A 15990-nucleotide genomic window follows, 5' to 3' on the forward strand; every position below is an offset into this window, starting at 1 on the left:
AAACTGCACCAGACAAGTGGCCTACACGGAGTAACTTCCTTACACAAGTGGAGAGAGAGAGCAAGTCAAGTTTTATGGTAAGAAATATACTTATTAACATTACATATTCAAGCCATGCACTTAATTGTTACTGCTGGTTTCTCATTTACTAGAAATAGTTTCTAATGCAAGGAATGTCTTTTTCTTCTTCTTCTTGTTGCTCAAATTTACTTTGCTTAAGATGTCATTGACTGAAGTGTTGTCCTGTTCCAACAGGTCCAATGGGCGACCTGGTCGACTGGCTGCAGCAGAGGGTGTCCTGGGGTCTGAAGCCGAAGGCGGAGGACCTCAAGGCGCTGCTGAACCACTGGGAATACAGGTGAACAGTGCCGGGGACTCGATTTCACATTTCACACCCAGACTGACCCCCTGTTACACTGAACTGATCTTCCCCAAGCCTTATCAATATGTCATTCCTCTGTTTTACTCATTCAATCACATGTCAAAGTACACATTTTGTATTATGTATTGAAAGTTTAATGATCAGTGTGTCAAAGTCTGTGTGGGAATGATCAACAGTTCAAAAATTCCATGTGACCAAGCAACTATTCTCAATAATTTCTGTTTTCTCAAGTTTCATATTTTATTTTTGTACCGCAACAGGAACAGCATCTCAGAATTCATAAAAAATGAAGATATCCACAGGCTCTTTGTTTTCAGTGAGTCGTCAAAGGGACCCCTTGTGGCAGCCCTTGACCCGCCCTCAACTCTGCAGAGCAAATGCGTGTTCTTCATGAAATCCCAAACAGCGACGCCGTTAACAGTCGAAAATATAGGTAAGGATTTGTGAGAAGCTAAATCTAATTCATGTTTGGCATGCCGTTTACTGCAACCAAATGTAAACTTAATCCAATATACGAAAAAGAAGATCCTCTCAGACTTTGACATCTGTAGATTTTCTGCAAAACATGCTTTACAGGAGAGTTTTTTAAAATCATAATCACACAAGAGCTCCCCATTTAGGAACATCAACTTCTCAACTATTTATTAAGTTTTATTTTATTTTATCTGCTCCATAGCTGAGAATGTCATGGTTTTTGACACCAGCAAGAATCCCCTTAAACACATGGACTTATTAATGCACCAAGTCTTCATGCCCGTGCTGTGTGGTGAGTCGGCGCTGACCGGGGCACTGGATGTGAACGCCGACAAGCTTTTGGACACGTCCCACAGATTTCTGGGGCAACTTGAGATGATAAGAGGTCATATTAAGGTAAGATCGGTTGAGCGAATGTGTAGGTCTCCATAGTTGATCCTGAAAATCATAAAATAAACATGTCTGACACGTGGAAATTACAACGCGAGATGTAAGATTGGAGCTAATTGACCATAAACAATGTATATGTTTGTAGACTTCATGCAGCTTTTGTCACGGTGCTGTGGTGGATGATTAACTCTTAAAACTGAACAACAGCTGCAAGACTAAATATTGCTTAATAAGCCCTACTGTGGGAAGAAATTAAAGAAATATGATTCACCTGGCGAGAGAGGATTGGAATTCTCTATGCACCCACACTTTAACTATGTGCAAAACTGTGTAATGTTGGCTGATTGCTCAATTAGAACCACTCGAATGTATAATTAGGGTCAAATGTATATACTTTCCCCCAGAGTCAATGCAACATGAGCAGACTTTTTGTGGAGCTATATTTGTGTGTTTGTTTTTATGTTGTTGACAGTACACTAAAAGATGTATTTCAATAGCTTTTTTTAGGCATGATTAAACCAATACCATCACAGAAATATTCAATTAGCAGGGGAAGCTAAGCAAAAGCATCAGCATGTGCTTCCAGGTTCCTGCGTTAATAAAAGCTGTCTCTCTTGTGTTTCACTGTAAACATGCTATTGCTGTTGGCAGTATCCAGGAAGTGTAATTGGCTGTTAACAAGTTGCTAAGTAAGCCTTCCTGTATTTATTTATTTAATACCCCCAATTGAGCTGCTTTATTATTAATATTTATATCAAGCTTAAAGGTCAGTTAAGCATCTCAGTTACGCAGAACTGTTCAGTTAATCTGTCAATAATGCCCCAAAAAATATATAAGAAAACAAACGATAGACACACAAACAGAAACAATTATGTACAGATTTGTGTATTATAATTAAATAGTTTAAACGTCATTGAAAAGCAAATCCTGCTAATGATATCCATTCCCTATTGCCGCGAGAGTCTGTTTCAGATCGTGTGTGTGCGTGTATGTGTGTCGAAAGGGCTCTTCTTTAGGCGGAGAATGCAGAAATGGCATGCTTTTGTTTCATTTGTGTTTCTAGGAGAGCGGCTCGCTGGTTCTTTGTGTATACTAAGATGTTGTCTGAAATCCACAGGGCTCAGCTGTGCTTCCCATCCCTCCTTTCAAAGCGCTGTCAAAGACGACGGCGTCTCCAGTCAGTCGCTCGGCTTTCATTCACGTTCTGGAGTCCACTGTCATCGGGTGGATCAAACAAGTGAAGGTAGCGTTTGAATTTGTGTGTGTGATTACACACGTCAGGTATTTTAAAGTCTGGTTTATAGTTTGAGCTAATTCCAGGTGGCTTTAAAAGTATTAAAATCGGAGCTGATGCTTGGTTAACTATCATAAGACATTTAAAACTGAATTTGAAAAGAAATGTATGTTTTGTTGTTCCAGGTGGTTCTTAAACATGACACCCTGGCCCTGACTGCCAAGCAGAGCCCCGAGGTCGGGTTGTATCAGGAGGAGGCGTTATGGGAGAAGCACATCCAGCAACTGCACTATCTTAATACCCAGCTCGACTCAGACACCGCCAGGGAGATCCTCCGCACCCTGCAGCAGGCGGACAGCACGTACGCCCCCGCGGTTACAGTTGTGTGCAGAGACATTGACAGGGTAAGCACTGAAGGCAGCTCCGAAGTCTTCCCTGCGCAGATTTTATTTTTCTGTTGAGATGCCCAGCCTAGTCTTTGAACTTACCTTTTTTTAGTATGATGTATTTTTACTTGTAGGCCCTGTCACAAGCAGAAGAGAACATGCAGTATTTCGGTGCTTTGCTGCGCTGGTTCGAGCTTCTGAAGTCAGCGGACACTTTATCGGAGATGGTGAAGTATATCCCCCCTCTGGTGCACACCATGCTTCTGGTATGGACACACTCAAGGTATAATGGAGCACTCTCCTGTCCTGGTGTTGAACGTGTGTCTGTAGAAGAGAAGAAAGTGTGTGTCAGTGTGTGCCTCTTCAATTGTTTTGACTAAGTTATGTTATTCAGGGTTACACAGTGCAAAAGTTATATAAAACAACATACAATCACCCAAAAAGGCTAACACTGAATTACTATTGCTTTTAAGGCACTACCACCAACCAAAGATTTTTGTCAGTCTTTTGAATTTAATGGCCAATGAAGTGATGAACATTGCCATCAAGATGATTGGAGATGATGTGCTGAAAGACCCCTCAAAAGTAAGTAACAAATTGTGAATCTGAATTCAAAATAGCTAATACCCAGTTGATGTGTTTGAAATAATGTTTGAACAATATAAACTTCCTGATTATTTTCTCCTCCAGTCTTTCCTGCAGCTCAAGGGTGCCTTGAAACTGTGTGCCACTTTCAGGGGTTGCTACCTTGACGTGAAAGCCAAGGCTGATGAAATCAACAGCAAGAAAGTGGAGGAAAGCCACCAGAAAATGTGAGGCTACCTTATATATGTCTTGTTACTGCTGTTGATTTGACAATTTGGCAACAGTATTCCCCTCAAAATCATTGAGCATGGCAGGGTTTAGGGCACATCAGATTTATATGCCAGCAGGCTTTCTTTAATTTCATTCTGTTCTCCTGGGTGAGAAATGGTTACATTTCAGATGGTCTGCAACATTGTTGTTCTGCTCCTGGCTAGATGTTGCTCACCTCACTCACCTCAAGCACCTATTTCACCTGGAATGCCAGTGTTGTCTTTTTGGGTTACATAACAGTACACTGAAGGATTTAACGATAACGTCACCCGATTTACTTATCAGCTAAAGCCTGTAATGCAACTAAACAAAACAGTATTTAGTTACTGAAAAGGTTCAGTATCTTTGTTGCTCTCTCTTTTATCTCTTTTTACATATTACTTTTTGAGTAGTACTATCTTATCACTTCCAAAGGTTTGTATTGTTCAGCTCTTTTTGTAGTCTGAGCAGTTTTGTAATATCCCATTCCAAAGTCCTTATAAATGCAAGTTGTAAGATACAGGACTGAGGTGTCAACTTTTACGGGAGGCATGGTGTAACCTGACCATCTGCTTTGGGCTCCTAACTGACCTGGATTCTGATTCTCTGCCTTGACACACCAACACAGGCCCAGGAAGCCCACCGATTCGCTGTGGAGTGCCAAGCTGTACGGACCACTCTCTGCGAGGTTTACCCCGCAGGGCTGGCAGTTTCCCGGGCAGCAGAAGGAGGCCGGGTTTGAAGAGTGGGTCGACAGCCCCTGGCCTTCGCACGGAGCCCCTTGCTTTCAGAGCATGAACCAATTCATGGAGAGGTCATTACTTGTTTTAAAAGTTTCCCACCTCTCAAAGGACATGGTCCAGTGAGGGCAGCATTGTCCTCTCCGAAGCTTGTCTTATTGTCTAAGTCGTATTATTCTTTTAATCCCTTTTTTCAGTGAACACTTCAGAATGTTCTTCTCGTCTCTCGTTTCCCCCGTTAAGTCTATTGAAGATGTTCTTGGTGGTTTAGGTGCAATGACGTGTTAGAGCTCGTGCAGACCATCCGCCACTTCCAGCTGCTGGAGACGGCGGCGGAGGTCGGGGGAACGGGCACCTCTGGATTGGACGCCATGGTGAGGGAGATACAGGAGAGCTACAAGAGAGCTATGGCCAGCTTCACCAGCAGGAACGCACACATGCTCTCCAGTCAGAAGAACCAGCCTTTCGAGAAGTCGTTCTTTGACTTTAGAATGACCATGAAGGTAACGTTGGATAGTTTCACCTTTTCACAAGGTGTCTCTTGCTTTTGTTGGTCAAGTGTAATCCTAGGGAGGATTGAGGTTTAAAGGGAGTGGTCTTCTTCTCCTGGGGCTTTAGGAGCTAGAGTATCAGATTGCTGGAGTCCTGAGGAGCAGCTTCCAGCAGTGCCCTACCATCGGCTCTCAGCTAAGACTTCTACACGTCTTCCAAGGGGTCATCAACAGAGAGCTTGTCCAGGTAACTAGATTGAAACACTGTTGAGATTTGATCTGCTCCTGCAATTACCCTAATTAAATAGATACCCTCGTTTCCAGTACTTCTGTGTCTGTGATCCTGAGGAAAACAAAACGGGTTGTGCTGTATAGAGCAAATTCTTTTCAATCTTTAATTTTAGTTTGTGATTTTACTTTTTTCCTTCCTCAGGAGCACTTGAAAGACAAAGAGGAGCAGCTCGTATCCATGCTTATCGAGGAGGTCCACCATGTGATGACTTTATTACACATGAGAGATGGAAACCCACCCATGTGTGCTCACACCCCACCTGTCGTGAACACCTTGCTGTGGCTGAAGGGGCTGCGTTCTAGAATCTCTGTGAGTGTTCCAGATCTCTGAGTGTTCTTATCTGAAGGCATTTCCTGCGTTCTGTAGTTACTTGAGTCATGGAGTTTGGGTGTCAAACAAACCCAATGGAGGAGTGGTTGACTAGGGATGTCTAGGGAATATTTCCTTCTCAATAATCACATTTTGTCAGAGATCTCATGAAAGAAATACACTTTCTTTTTCTGTGTGTATTTTGATAAAATAAAAACTCACCTGCCAATCACAAAAGCACAAATCCAGTACCTGTTGCTTGCTTTTTGTTTGCCAAAGATGTATTACTTCTCAATGGATATCTGATATTAAGTCCTGTGTTTGCAAGTTGCAGTTGGCAGGTGGGCTGACAAATTGATTAAACCCAGACTGAAGTAGACATTTGTCATCTTGAACTTCCTGTTATAATCGCTGATTCTTCTCTAAAGAATTGACAGTAGTTGTTTTGCAGTTACTCAGTTCTGTGATCTTTTTGGTTTTCTTTTCCTCTCCAGGAGCCAATGACGAAGTTAAAGGAAGTGTCCCCACAGGCACTGAAAGGGGACCTGGGCTGGAAACTCAGGCATCTGTACACTGAAGTGGCACAGGAACTGGAACGGTACTCGTTCACAAACACTTAAAACAGCTCCATTTAGCAGTTCAGTTCAGCACACGGGCTGCGGGACACGGCCCTCGAGTGACCAGGCTTATCTGTCTTTTCAACAGGAGTGAGATCAATACCGTGGACTCTTGGCGGAGAAAAGCTGAAGTTGACCTGAGCAAAGCTTTAAAGATGCCTTTACTGGTAATTATGACTTCACATCGGCAGTAACGGAATTGTCGTGGATGAATCCGATTTGATTAAAGTGCACTGTGTGCTTGATTTCTGTAGAGATGGTCCAGCTCGCCTGAGGACTTGGATGGCCATCTAGAGTCGATAGAGGTGAACCTGGATCCCGACTTCATGCGGCTCCTGAGAGAAGCAGTTTACCTCCGCAAGGCACCGTTTCACATCAAGGTATGACTGCCATTTCTGTACTGTCGTCTGGGCATGCCGTGCACTGCAGTGTATGGGGTTAGAGTGTGGCTGGGGTTGGTGTAGCGGGGCAATGTGGTGAAGGTACAGCATTCTCTAATCTCCATTCCTTTACATGCAGCTGTCAGACCAGGTGGTGAGTTTGGTGCAGAAAGTGGATGTGACTGGCCTCAGGATGCTGACCGCAAGGCTGGAGGCGGTGGTGTGCAAATACAACCAGATCGTGGGAACCATTGGTGACCATGAGAGGAGGCTGCTGGATGGGAGACTGGCCGCTGCCCAGGAGGTGAGAGGAATGAGTCACAAGTTTCCAGAGTGCCTTGTCTGAAATGCTGTTGAAATTTAATTGAATATATATAAATAAATGTGTCCTATGTAAATAACTGACTTTGGTGTACTTGCATGTGAACACAATGGATGAAACTTCATCTTTGGCTATAAAATATTACCTTTAGTTAAAAGGAAGTAGAAACTATAAAAGTAATTAAAATGGTTTAACACTAGAAGCGCCTAGTCGGTCAATTTGACCGATTTGGTTATTCAAATTTGAATTATTCTGTGTTCCTAAATACACTGCGCATACCCGTTTGTGACTTTTCCTAACTATATGTATTACACATGCCTACAGCGTTTTAGCTGCATAATCACACAAAAAAGTGTCATTAACACATTTACCTAGAATAGCCAAAATCGGGTTATTTTGACTGTTCATTTAAAAACATAATAAATCAAATATAACTCATAATCCTGCCTGCCCTTTACAATAGAGTCAGTCTGGTGCTCAAGCAGCGATTTCTACCTGTCTATAGTCTTTCATGTGCTTGAAAAACACACGCATTGTACAGCATTACAGGTGTTTTCTTACAGCTGTACTCAGATTGAGTGGATACAGTGATTACCCACAAATAAACATGGATTCGAAGCAGAGATTGAAGAAAGCGTGTTTTGGAAATGCCGTGTTTATGAACATGACTGATTCAGGGGCATCAAGGATACTGGCAATGACAGATCATTCGTGGGTTTGTGCCAGTGATGTGAAAACGCTGCGAGTGAAATGCCAGGTCCAAATTGCTTTTACACTACTGATCAATACGCGATACTACTGCACACAGTACAGAGTGCAATAGTGCAGCACATCGCACGCAAAATCATGATTCATGGACATTATCAGCGGAGGAGCATTTATTGCAATGCTGTATATTCGTGGAGTAAAAGTGTTACCTGGAGAGGCTGTCAAAATGCAGTGTGAGGTACGAGCTCATGCAGGGAAAGTGCAGAAACGTGTCCTGTGTGACTGTACGAGCTGTCAGGTATGCAGGCTAAATATAAATAGTAAATAGTTTATTGAAATACAATGCTACAGTGAATACAAGCAGTGTATGTAGAAAACAAAGTTTATACAGTGTTGAAACTGTTTATTTTAGTGCACAATTATGTTTTGATAAATGCAATAGTTATTTTTGAACTATAAAAGATTGATTGAGCATCATTCCAATATTTATGTTTACACTTGTTTCATTCCTTTATTGTATGCCGTTTTTGAGTGTGCATATTTAGAAAAAAAAGTGTTCTGATGTTATTTAGAGCAATAATATTAATGTTTGCAATTTAAATACTACATTTGTGCAATGTAAATGTTGGATTTGATGTTCATGAATAAAACGTTTTTAAGAGTTTTATACGATGGTTTGCCTTTGATTGCCATATCACACCTGTTAAAGAGCTATCGATTACAATGACCGGCTTTGGCGCTTGTAGGTAGTTCGAAATGTCGGTGCTTCTAGTGTTAGGTTGTCAGAATAATGCTTTTTATGATTTTCATCTCAATTTTATCTCTAAATAACTGTTCAGCCTGCACCATGAAATACTGCACACTTTGTGTGTCTTCGGCTCTGATTACCATATATTCCTGCCGCTCTTTCGGTTATAAATCTGCCCTAATTTATATATAGTTCTGTATTTGTTTCAGCTTCTGAAGACTGGTTTAAGTGTGTACACCTGGACTACGGAGGAAACGGCAGACTTCATCGAGCTGGCCACCACTCTGGTGTGCTCAGAACTCTATAGCACCTTTGCCACCGTGAGGAACAACTACAAGGAAATTGCCCACCTGTCCAACGCTTGGTCCACCGGGTGCCTTGATATGTTCTCCGGTGCAGGTGCGGGGAGGACGTACTCTGTGGAAGAGTTTCTTCAGGAACATGAGTGAGTCCCTTCAGACCTCGGTTCATACAGGCCCCGAAAGAAAAGTGAAATTCCCAATTCTTAAAGCTAAGACATTAGTAGAAAAATGAATGTTATAATGTACCAATACTTTTAGTTTCAGTGGCTGGGTGAAGCTATCTATGGTTTTCTTTAAAACTTTAATGTGATCTCATGTTCTGCTGTTCTTTGGTCAAAGGATCCTGGAACGCAGCCTCGAAAGACAGATTGTCAGCGATGGTCAGAGGATCCGCCGTCTGATCCAGGAGTCCTTCACCGCTGTGGGAATTAGTGAGGCCTCCCCAGCCTGGCAGGACTACATGGAGTACATCGACGTCCTGCTTCTCCAGGACTTGAAGCAGATGGTGTTCAGCAGCCTGGCGTCTCTGCTGAACACGGTGCTGGAGGAGAAGGTATGAACCCGGCCCCTGCGGAGCACTTATCACTCTCACTCACAGATTGTAATGCCAGGAGGAATAACTTAAATTATGAACCCTTTGCCTTTAGTAGCAGACGTGTTTTAAAAGCTTTGTGATTAATTTGTATACCAGTTGTATACCTTCTTTGTCTGGTGCTCCTGTTAGATAACTAGTGTCTACACGGCTGGTATTAATTAATTACTTAATTGAACCTTAATTTAACTAATAATGTGCTTATATTTGACTTTTTAAATTGTGTCACTGATAAAAAAAAAAAAGGTTCCTTAATAAGTTCCTTATACAATTTTAAACTTAAAAGTCCTACTGTTAAAATAATTAAAAGGAAATTATTAGTCCAATTAAGGTTCAGCTAAGTAATTGAGAGCTCGGTTGGATCAAAAACCAGCAGGGTAGGGGCTCCTCAGGGACCAGGGTGGAGAACCCCTGGTTTAATTGATTGTGAATGGGTTCAGTTCTGTTGGAAGTGGAGGTATGTGGAGGTCTTCTGCACAAACACATTATGAAAATGTCGTTTGTTTTCTCATAAAGCCACCAGGGGGCTCTCTTGGCACATGGTATGGTAGAAAAAATAGATCAGGCTGAGAGAGTTGCATGACTGTTGTTTCAGGTCTGAAGCTCACTTAAAATGTCCTTAAAAAAATATGATGATTTATTTATGTATTATAATAAATGCAAGTGTTTTCTGTGCTTTCTCATCTGCAAAGAATCGCTTGTCTATAACTCACAAGAACTCCTAAAGGTTTTGTGTTTTTGTGTGCGGATCTAAATCAACCAAGAAATGCCTTAAAAATAAAACAAAAACCAATTTTTTGCTGAAGTTGACAAAAGAAAAAAGGAGATTACCAGCGTGGGGGGGGTAGTCTCTGTCCCCAGCACCTTCATCTTTTCCATGTAAGGTTCATAATGGGGACTAATGAGCTCTATTGAAGATGTTATCACAAACCTCACTTGCTGTGGCGCTCCGTCACGGTGGCCTTGCCGCCGTCATCAATCTTCCCCGCAGGCGCCAGCCCTGAGGGTTCGCGTGGAGCTGCTCTGTGGAGAGGCCGGCTTCTCCCCCCCGCTGGAGGAGCGCTCGGTGGAGAGGAGCCTGCTGGAGCACGCCCGGCACTGCGCCCACGCCTGCCTGCGCCGAGCCGCCCAACTGTCCCCGCTCTGCCAGCATGCACAGGTACTGTGAGGGCGGGGCTCACCTGGCAGATGGGTGGGGTGCGCCGACGGGCACGCCTGGAATTCTCAACATCCAGGGGCCGATGATGTCCATCGATAATGAACAACATTGTCTTTCTACTCATTTAAGTGTGAATAGTCTTCAGCACCGAATATATACAGCTGTTTCATTGCTGACTTCAGAAATAAACATTTTGAATCAGTAATACCAACTGTGCAGGAGCTAAATGTTTCTTCTTCTGCATGGTTTGACTCTGAAGCATTTTAAAACCCCTTTGCTTCTATGGTGAGATTTATGTCTCTGTTATGTCTATGTGTGAGTTGTGCCCCGGGCGAGCAGGAAGAGATCACATAAGCGTTATCACTGAAAGCTTTGGATCGTTTCAGTAAGAATCCATTTTGTTTCTACTCAGTCAAAAAGACTATAAGTGGTGATGAGTTACTATTGTTGATCCAATTGTTTTTGTATTACTTTATGTTCCAGGGAAGCTACCTCGATTATCTAGCTGCTGACAACGAAGTTACCGAATTAAGTGGGCACATCTTGGAAAAAGTACAGGAGAGTACTGTCCGCTGCCAAGTAGGTCGTTTCATGTGTTGTTTACCGCATTATTACCTCACAAATCATGAACGAATCTTCCTCTACCTGATGTTTCTAATTGTCCGTGTTTCTCCATCACTCCTTGAAACGTTCAGAGTGCGCCTCCTGACGTAGCAGTTGCTCTTCATGCAACATTTCATAAACTAGAAAATATACCATCTCCCCAGGTTCTGTGGCCACATGGAAATTGCCATGTGACCTCACACTCTTTTAGGAAATCAATAGGACTCCATTGCTTTGACGTGAACTATATATCTGACAGGTTTTTAATGTGAAGAAAATAAAAGCAAGTTTGGCTATATCACTCTGTAATTGCTTTTGATCCAGCAACAATGTGCTAGACCTTCTCAAATTGCTCTAACCTGGATTTTTTTTCTTCTAGGCAACCCTGGAAGTTATCCGTCCGTATGAATACCTGTGGAAGAAGGATGTGAACGAAACTCTGAAAGGTGTGGGCAGAATAAAGTGCGACCCAGGCTGGTCTGATGGCACAGGCTATCTCATGGACTCAATGGACACCTTGAGTGACAGGTAACATCAGAATAAACCCCAAACATTCAAATTCCCTTGTTTCCTTTCATGAGCTCTGAAGCAACACCACAAAATGGCAAGAGTTACACCTCTACTCATGAGTAACAGGTTAAGGGATTGCGGTGAATTCCTCGTAGGGATCGTAATTTTATTTGATTAATTGAAACAGAACAGCAGACAAAAATAAATAAATAGATGCACGTCTCTTAGGGTGATGTTCATGCATCCGTTTAATTCTGTTTTTAATTGCTATGAACACTGTGAGCTTAAACCGTAAATCTTTTGGTGAACAAGAGACTTTAATTTGTGTATTACATCATGTCTCTATAAACAAGTTTATTACTTCAGTAAGTATTGGGTGGTTCTGTTAATAACCTTCAATGAGTGCCATATGTATTTACAAGTATTATTAAATGTAGCTTTTTATGATTGGCACAGTTACAGCTGTATTTCTGCCACGGCTGGAGTCTTTGAATGAAAGCCCCTGCCATGTCCTCCTAAACCGGCAAGAGAGAGGAGCACTAATATGGAAACGCTGAAGTGTTTTAGCCATTAAATGCATGGAGAACATATGCCTGCTGAATCTTTGATTACTCTAATGGCCTCTCAATCATCTCTGGTTTAGATCTCACAGCAGGCAGAGCACCAATCTGAGGTCCCAGAGCACACGGCTGATAGAAGCAGAGAGGTCCTTCCTTGCGCCTGGACATGGGAAGCAGAACGCAGACGCTCCGACGCTGGATGATTACGATTCTCAGATATCCACGTACCGGGTATAAAACTAATGAGCTGCAGGGAATGTTAGATCTCCTGACATTCTCTCTCGTGTGTGTGTATGTGTGTGATCCCTTTATGGAGGCAAAATATTGCTTGGGGATCTGATGCTCCTGTCAATGGGAACACGAGGCAAGATAATATTTGTATTGGTTGCGGTAAATGAAGCTCTTGTGGCAGTGATTGCTGAAAGGCTTTTTCCCGGTGTGTTAGAGTATAAATAATGATCTCCTTGCCCATCTTTTAATTTGGTGTTATTTCAAGGTAAGAGTCTGGGGATAAAGGCCTGTAATTCAGGCGGACACGTTGTTGAGAAATGAATCGAGCATGTTTTATACGGAAAGTGATTTGAGTTTATTGTAACACATTTTGACACAGCACAGTTAAAGACGTCTAGCTACAGTATGTAACAAAATGTAACTTTATGGTAAACCTTACAAGATGTATTTACATAACTGTATGCTACATCATTTAGTTTCCCCCCCAAAGGTGCTTCATGATAATCAATTGACTATTTTATTATTAATATGGATTTGATGCAAACCATAACCTCTACAGTATTGACATTTAAAATAGCGTCTTTACCTTTTATTCTGAACGTATGGTATATAAAAATATCATTGAGGTTGTATTGCACAGAAGCTTTAACGTAACCATTGAGTTAGTGCTGCCCCAGATTTACCGTGAGTTTATCATTCACAGACGGACAGAGACAATATACTGCATCTACAAGACTTGGTTGATGTGGGCTGGATTCGTGTGGACTTTCAGCCAATCAAACAGGTCTTGGCTGCCTATGCTTTCAAGTGGATGTGGACGTTTGCAAAGTACCTGATGGGCAAGGTAAAGTGGAGGCAGATACTTTGTTTGCTGACTTAATTCTCAAATTATATTAATATTTTAGTCAAATAAATGCCTCGGATAAAGACTTGATTGCTAAACTATTGATTGCGACAAATGCATAGTCCATTTTCTGGCAAGTGGACTATACTAATAATGACCTATATTTGTGTCTGGGGAAACAAATTAATTAACTCACAAATCTTTATTCTTTCAGGGCACATTTCCTGTGTAGTAGTGGGGCGATGATCTTGATCTTTTCTGATAGTAAAACAAAATCTGAATAGTTGTTAAGTTAAGAAAAGGCAGTTTTTCGTTTAAATGTATTTTTTGAATCAGCATTGCTTTAGTTTGCTGTAAAGAAAAACATTTAGCTTAAACAAAGCATACTCTTGATTGGGGTCGACCTTAATGCTGTCCCCTGATTCACAGATGACTGGTACTCTGCAGAATCTGGATGCATTTCTGAAACGAACCGAACCGCAGCTCGAACGCATCACAGGGGAGGAGAAAGACACCGGATTCTTCATGAAAATTATGCGTCTCTTTAATGAGGTAAAATTTGCTACCCTCTGACTTTTGGGTCTTACTATAAAACTCCTTTAACATTAAAATATCTTGCTCGGAGAACCTTTCAGACCCCTGCCTTTTAACCCTTTCATTAAAAGGAGCATTTATTCTCAGAAGAAAGTTTTGGGAAACGCTCTAAGAAGAGACCTAGCTGCGTGTTGTTTTTGTCTCTAAAGGTCTTGGCTAGACAGGCCGAAATGGAAGGGCAGTTCATTGTCATGCAGAAAACCGTGAAGATTTTGGAGAAATATGAATTCAAGCTCCCGGTGGAGGAGGAGAAATTGCTGGGGTCCATCCCGGGACGCTGGAACAACCTGAAGACGAGGGTCTCCTTGGCCAAGCAGAGACTGAGTCCCCAGATCCAGCAGGAGTCGGGCAGCATCACGAAGGTGAGCGCGGATCCTAAACGCTTCATCCTGGTCGCCTGCCGAAATGTGTCGGTGAACTGTCAATGCCCTTGTAATACAGGCCTGAGCAGTTATATGGTCTGGTGTTCACGCTTTGTCTCTAGGACCTGGAAAGCTTCGGAGATCGGCTTCATCATCTGAAAGAGGACATCGAGGAATCCGACGTCTACACGAGGGACTGCTCTGTGGAGACCGCTTACCACGTCATCAAGAGCTTCGGTAAGGAAGTGAAGAGCCTCCAAAGGGAAGCCAAGGACCTGAAGGAACTGCAGGGTCTTCTGGACATGATCGTAGTGGACTTCAGGACTTTGAATGAGTGAGAACCATACATTATACATACACTTCTAATGGATGAATAGTGAAGGAGATCACAGGGCGTTTCAGAATCTGATGAAGCAATCAAACGGTGACTGTAGCATCTTATAAAAATAAAAAATGGAATTATTAATACATTAGGTTATTGCAGACATAAAAAGAAGAACATCTTAGGTCTTCTAGTCTGATTGTGGTTGTGTAATGCTTTGAATAGAGATAAATTAAATAGAAATGGTTCACGAAAGGAATTTTTCCAGAGCAGTGACTTTGAAAGTTGTGAAGTTTGAAAACTTGGGTCATACATTAACATGCCCATCAATTGTATGCAAAGGTTTGTGTGAATACTTACTGTTTTATTTAGATGTCATCACACAGTCAGGAACCTCACTCTGATGTGGCAGGCGGTGGAAATTATTCGGATACAGCAAAGCGAATGGAAGTCACAACCCTGGCAAGATATTGACACTGTACAGCTTGTCAGCAGCACAGACCAGCAGCGGAAGCTAATTAAATCGCTGGCTCGGGAGGTCCATGGCTGGGATGTTTATGTTGGGACCTTGGAATCCATTAATGTCATACAGGTACAGCCGCCAGTCTCCGGGGAGCTTTGCACCATCATTATGGTGGAGAAACAGCTCCTTTAAGGTGCCACTCAAATATCATTAAAGCAGTCCCAGTGGAAATCCCTGTCAACACATCTTTTTAACCATTAAATATAAAAGGTAAACCCAATAAATTAATTATGCTTTTTGTAAGGCTTAGCTTTCTCATACCTCACATATTTTTAATAGAGAGAGTTTCCTTAGTTGAATATATTTAAATATCACTGCCGAAAGCTAAAATGAATTAAAAAAATATATATACGATTGAGTTAGTAATTAGTGTTATCTTTTTTTTCCCTTTTTGACTTGGGGCTTGGGGAATTGACATTGTGCAACATTTAGGACACTATTCAAATGTATATTTCATGATGCGGTTAGGAATAAAGCGCTGACATTAATCATTTTAAAAGATCTTCTAAACTTTTAATTGAAGCCCCTAAGTTGCAGAAAGCAGTCGAAGTAAACGAGGGGGAATTAATTGGCAGTGTGTCAGAAGCATATTTACATTTTGTTCTTTTAAAGGCTTGATTAATTACAACAGATGAAGATTCTGAGGAAAGATGAAACGCAATGAGTTTCCCCAGATTTCGTTGCTCTGAGGGGGTGGTATATAGCGGCTTGCCAATTAACTAGCAGAAACAAAGAGTACTAAGTGTCTTACCAGGTAAAAAGTCTCAATGTAAATCGCAAATGAGTGGTATTGGCAGATGGTAACACACACACACACACACACACACACACACACACACACACACACACACACACTCTCACACACAGTTTTTACTCTTGACTGAATGTTATAGTTGTCCATTTGCTGTTGCGTTAGAATTACAAATACGTCACTCAACAACAATCAAACCTTTTCTTAATTTTCTCTTTCTGTCACATCGATCGCCAATGTTGAACATAGTTGAAGGTTTTCTTCTCCTCTCCATTAAGTTAACGCTGCCGCTGATCGAGGACCTCCTCAGTCCGGCGATGAGGACCAGGC

General features: G+C 41.9%; 1 protein-coding gene across 1 annotated transcript; it reads left to right on the plus strand.

Moving 5' to 3' along the window:
• Window positions 1–260: 260 nt before the first annotated feature.
• Window positions 261–15041, plus strand: LOC136718518 (uncharacterized). The gene is made up of 20 exons (XM_066696272.1): window positions 261–358; window positions 1087–1252; window positions 2666–2884; window positions 3001–3132; window positions 3557–3678; window positions 4329–4514; window positions 4712–4943; window positions 5059–5178; window positions 6404–6529; window positions 6669–6833; window positions 8517–8752; window positions 8949–9162; window positions 10193–10360; window positions 11343–11491; window positions 12117–12264; window positions 12968–13108; window positions 13538–13660; window positions 13852–14064; window positions 14187–14398; window positions 14759–15041. Exons 1-20 carry the CDS (start codon window positions 261–263, stop codon window positions 15039–15041), a joined length of 3453 nt encoding a protein of 1150 aa, XP_066552369.1.
• Window positions 15042–15990: the final 949 nt, after the last annotated feature.

Source organism: Amia ocellicauda, chromosome 22 (genome assembly GCF_036373705.1).
Source record: "Amia ocellicauda isolate fAmiCal2 chromosome 22, fAmiCal2.hap1, whole genome shotgun sequence".
NCBI classification, from domain to species: Eukaryota; Metazoa; Chordata; class Actinopteri; order Amiiformes; family Amiidae; genus Amia; species Amia ocellicauda.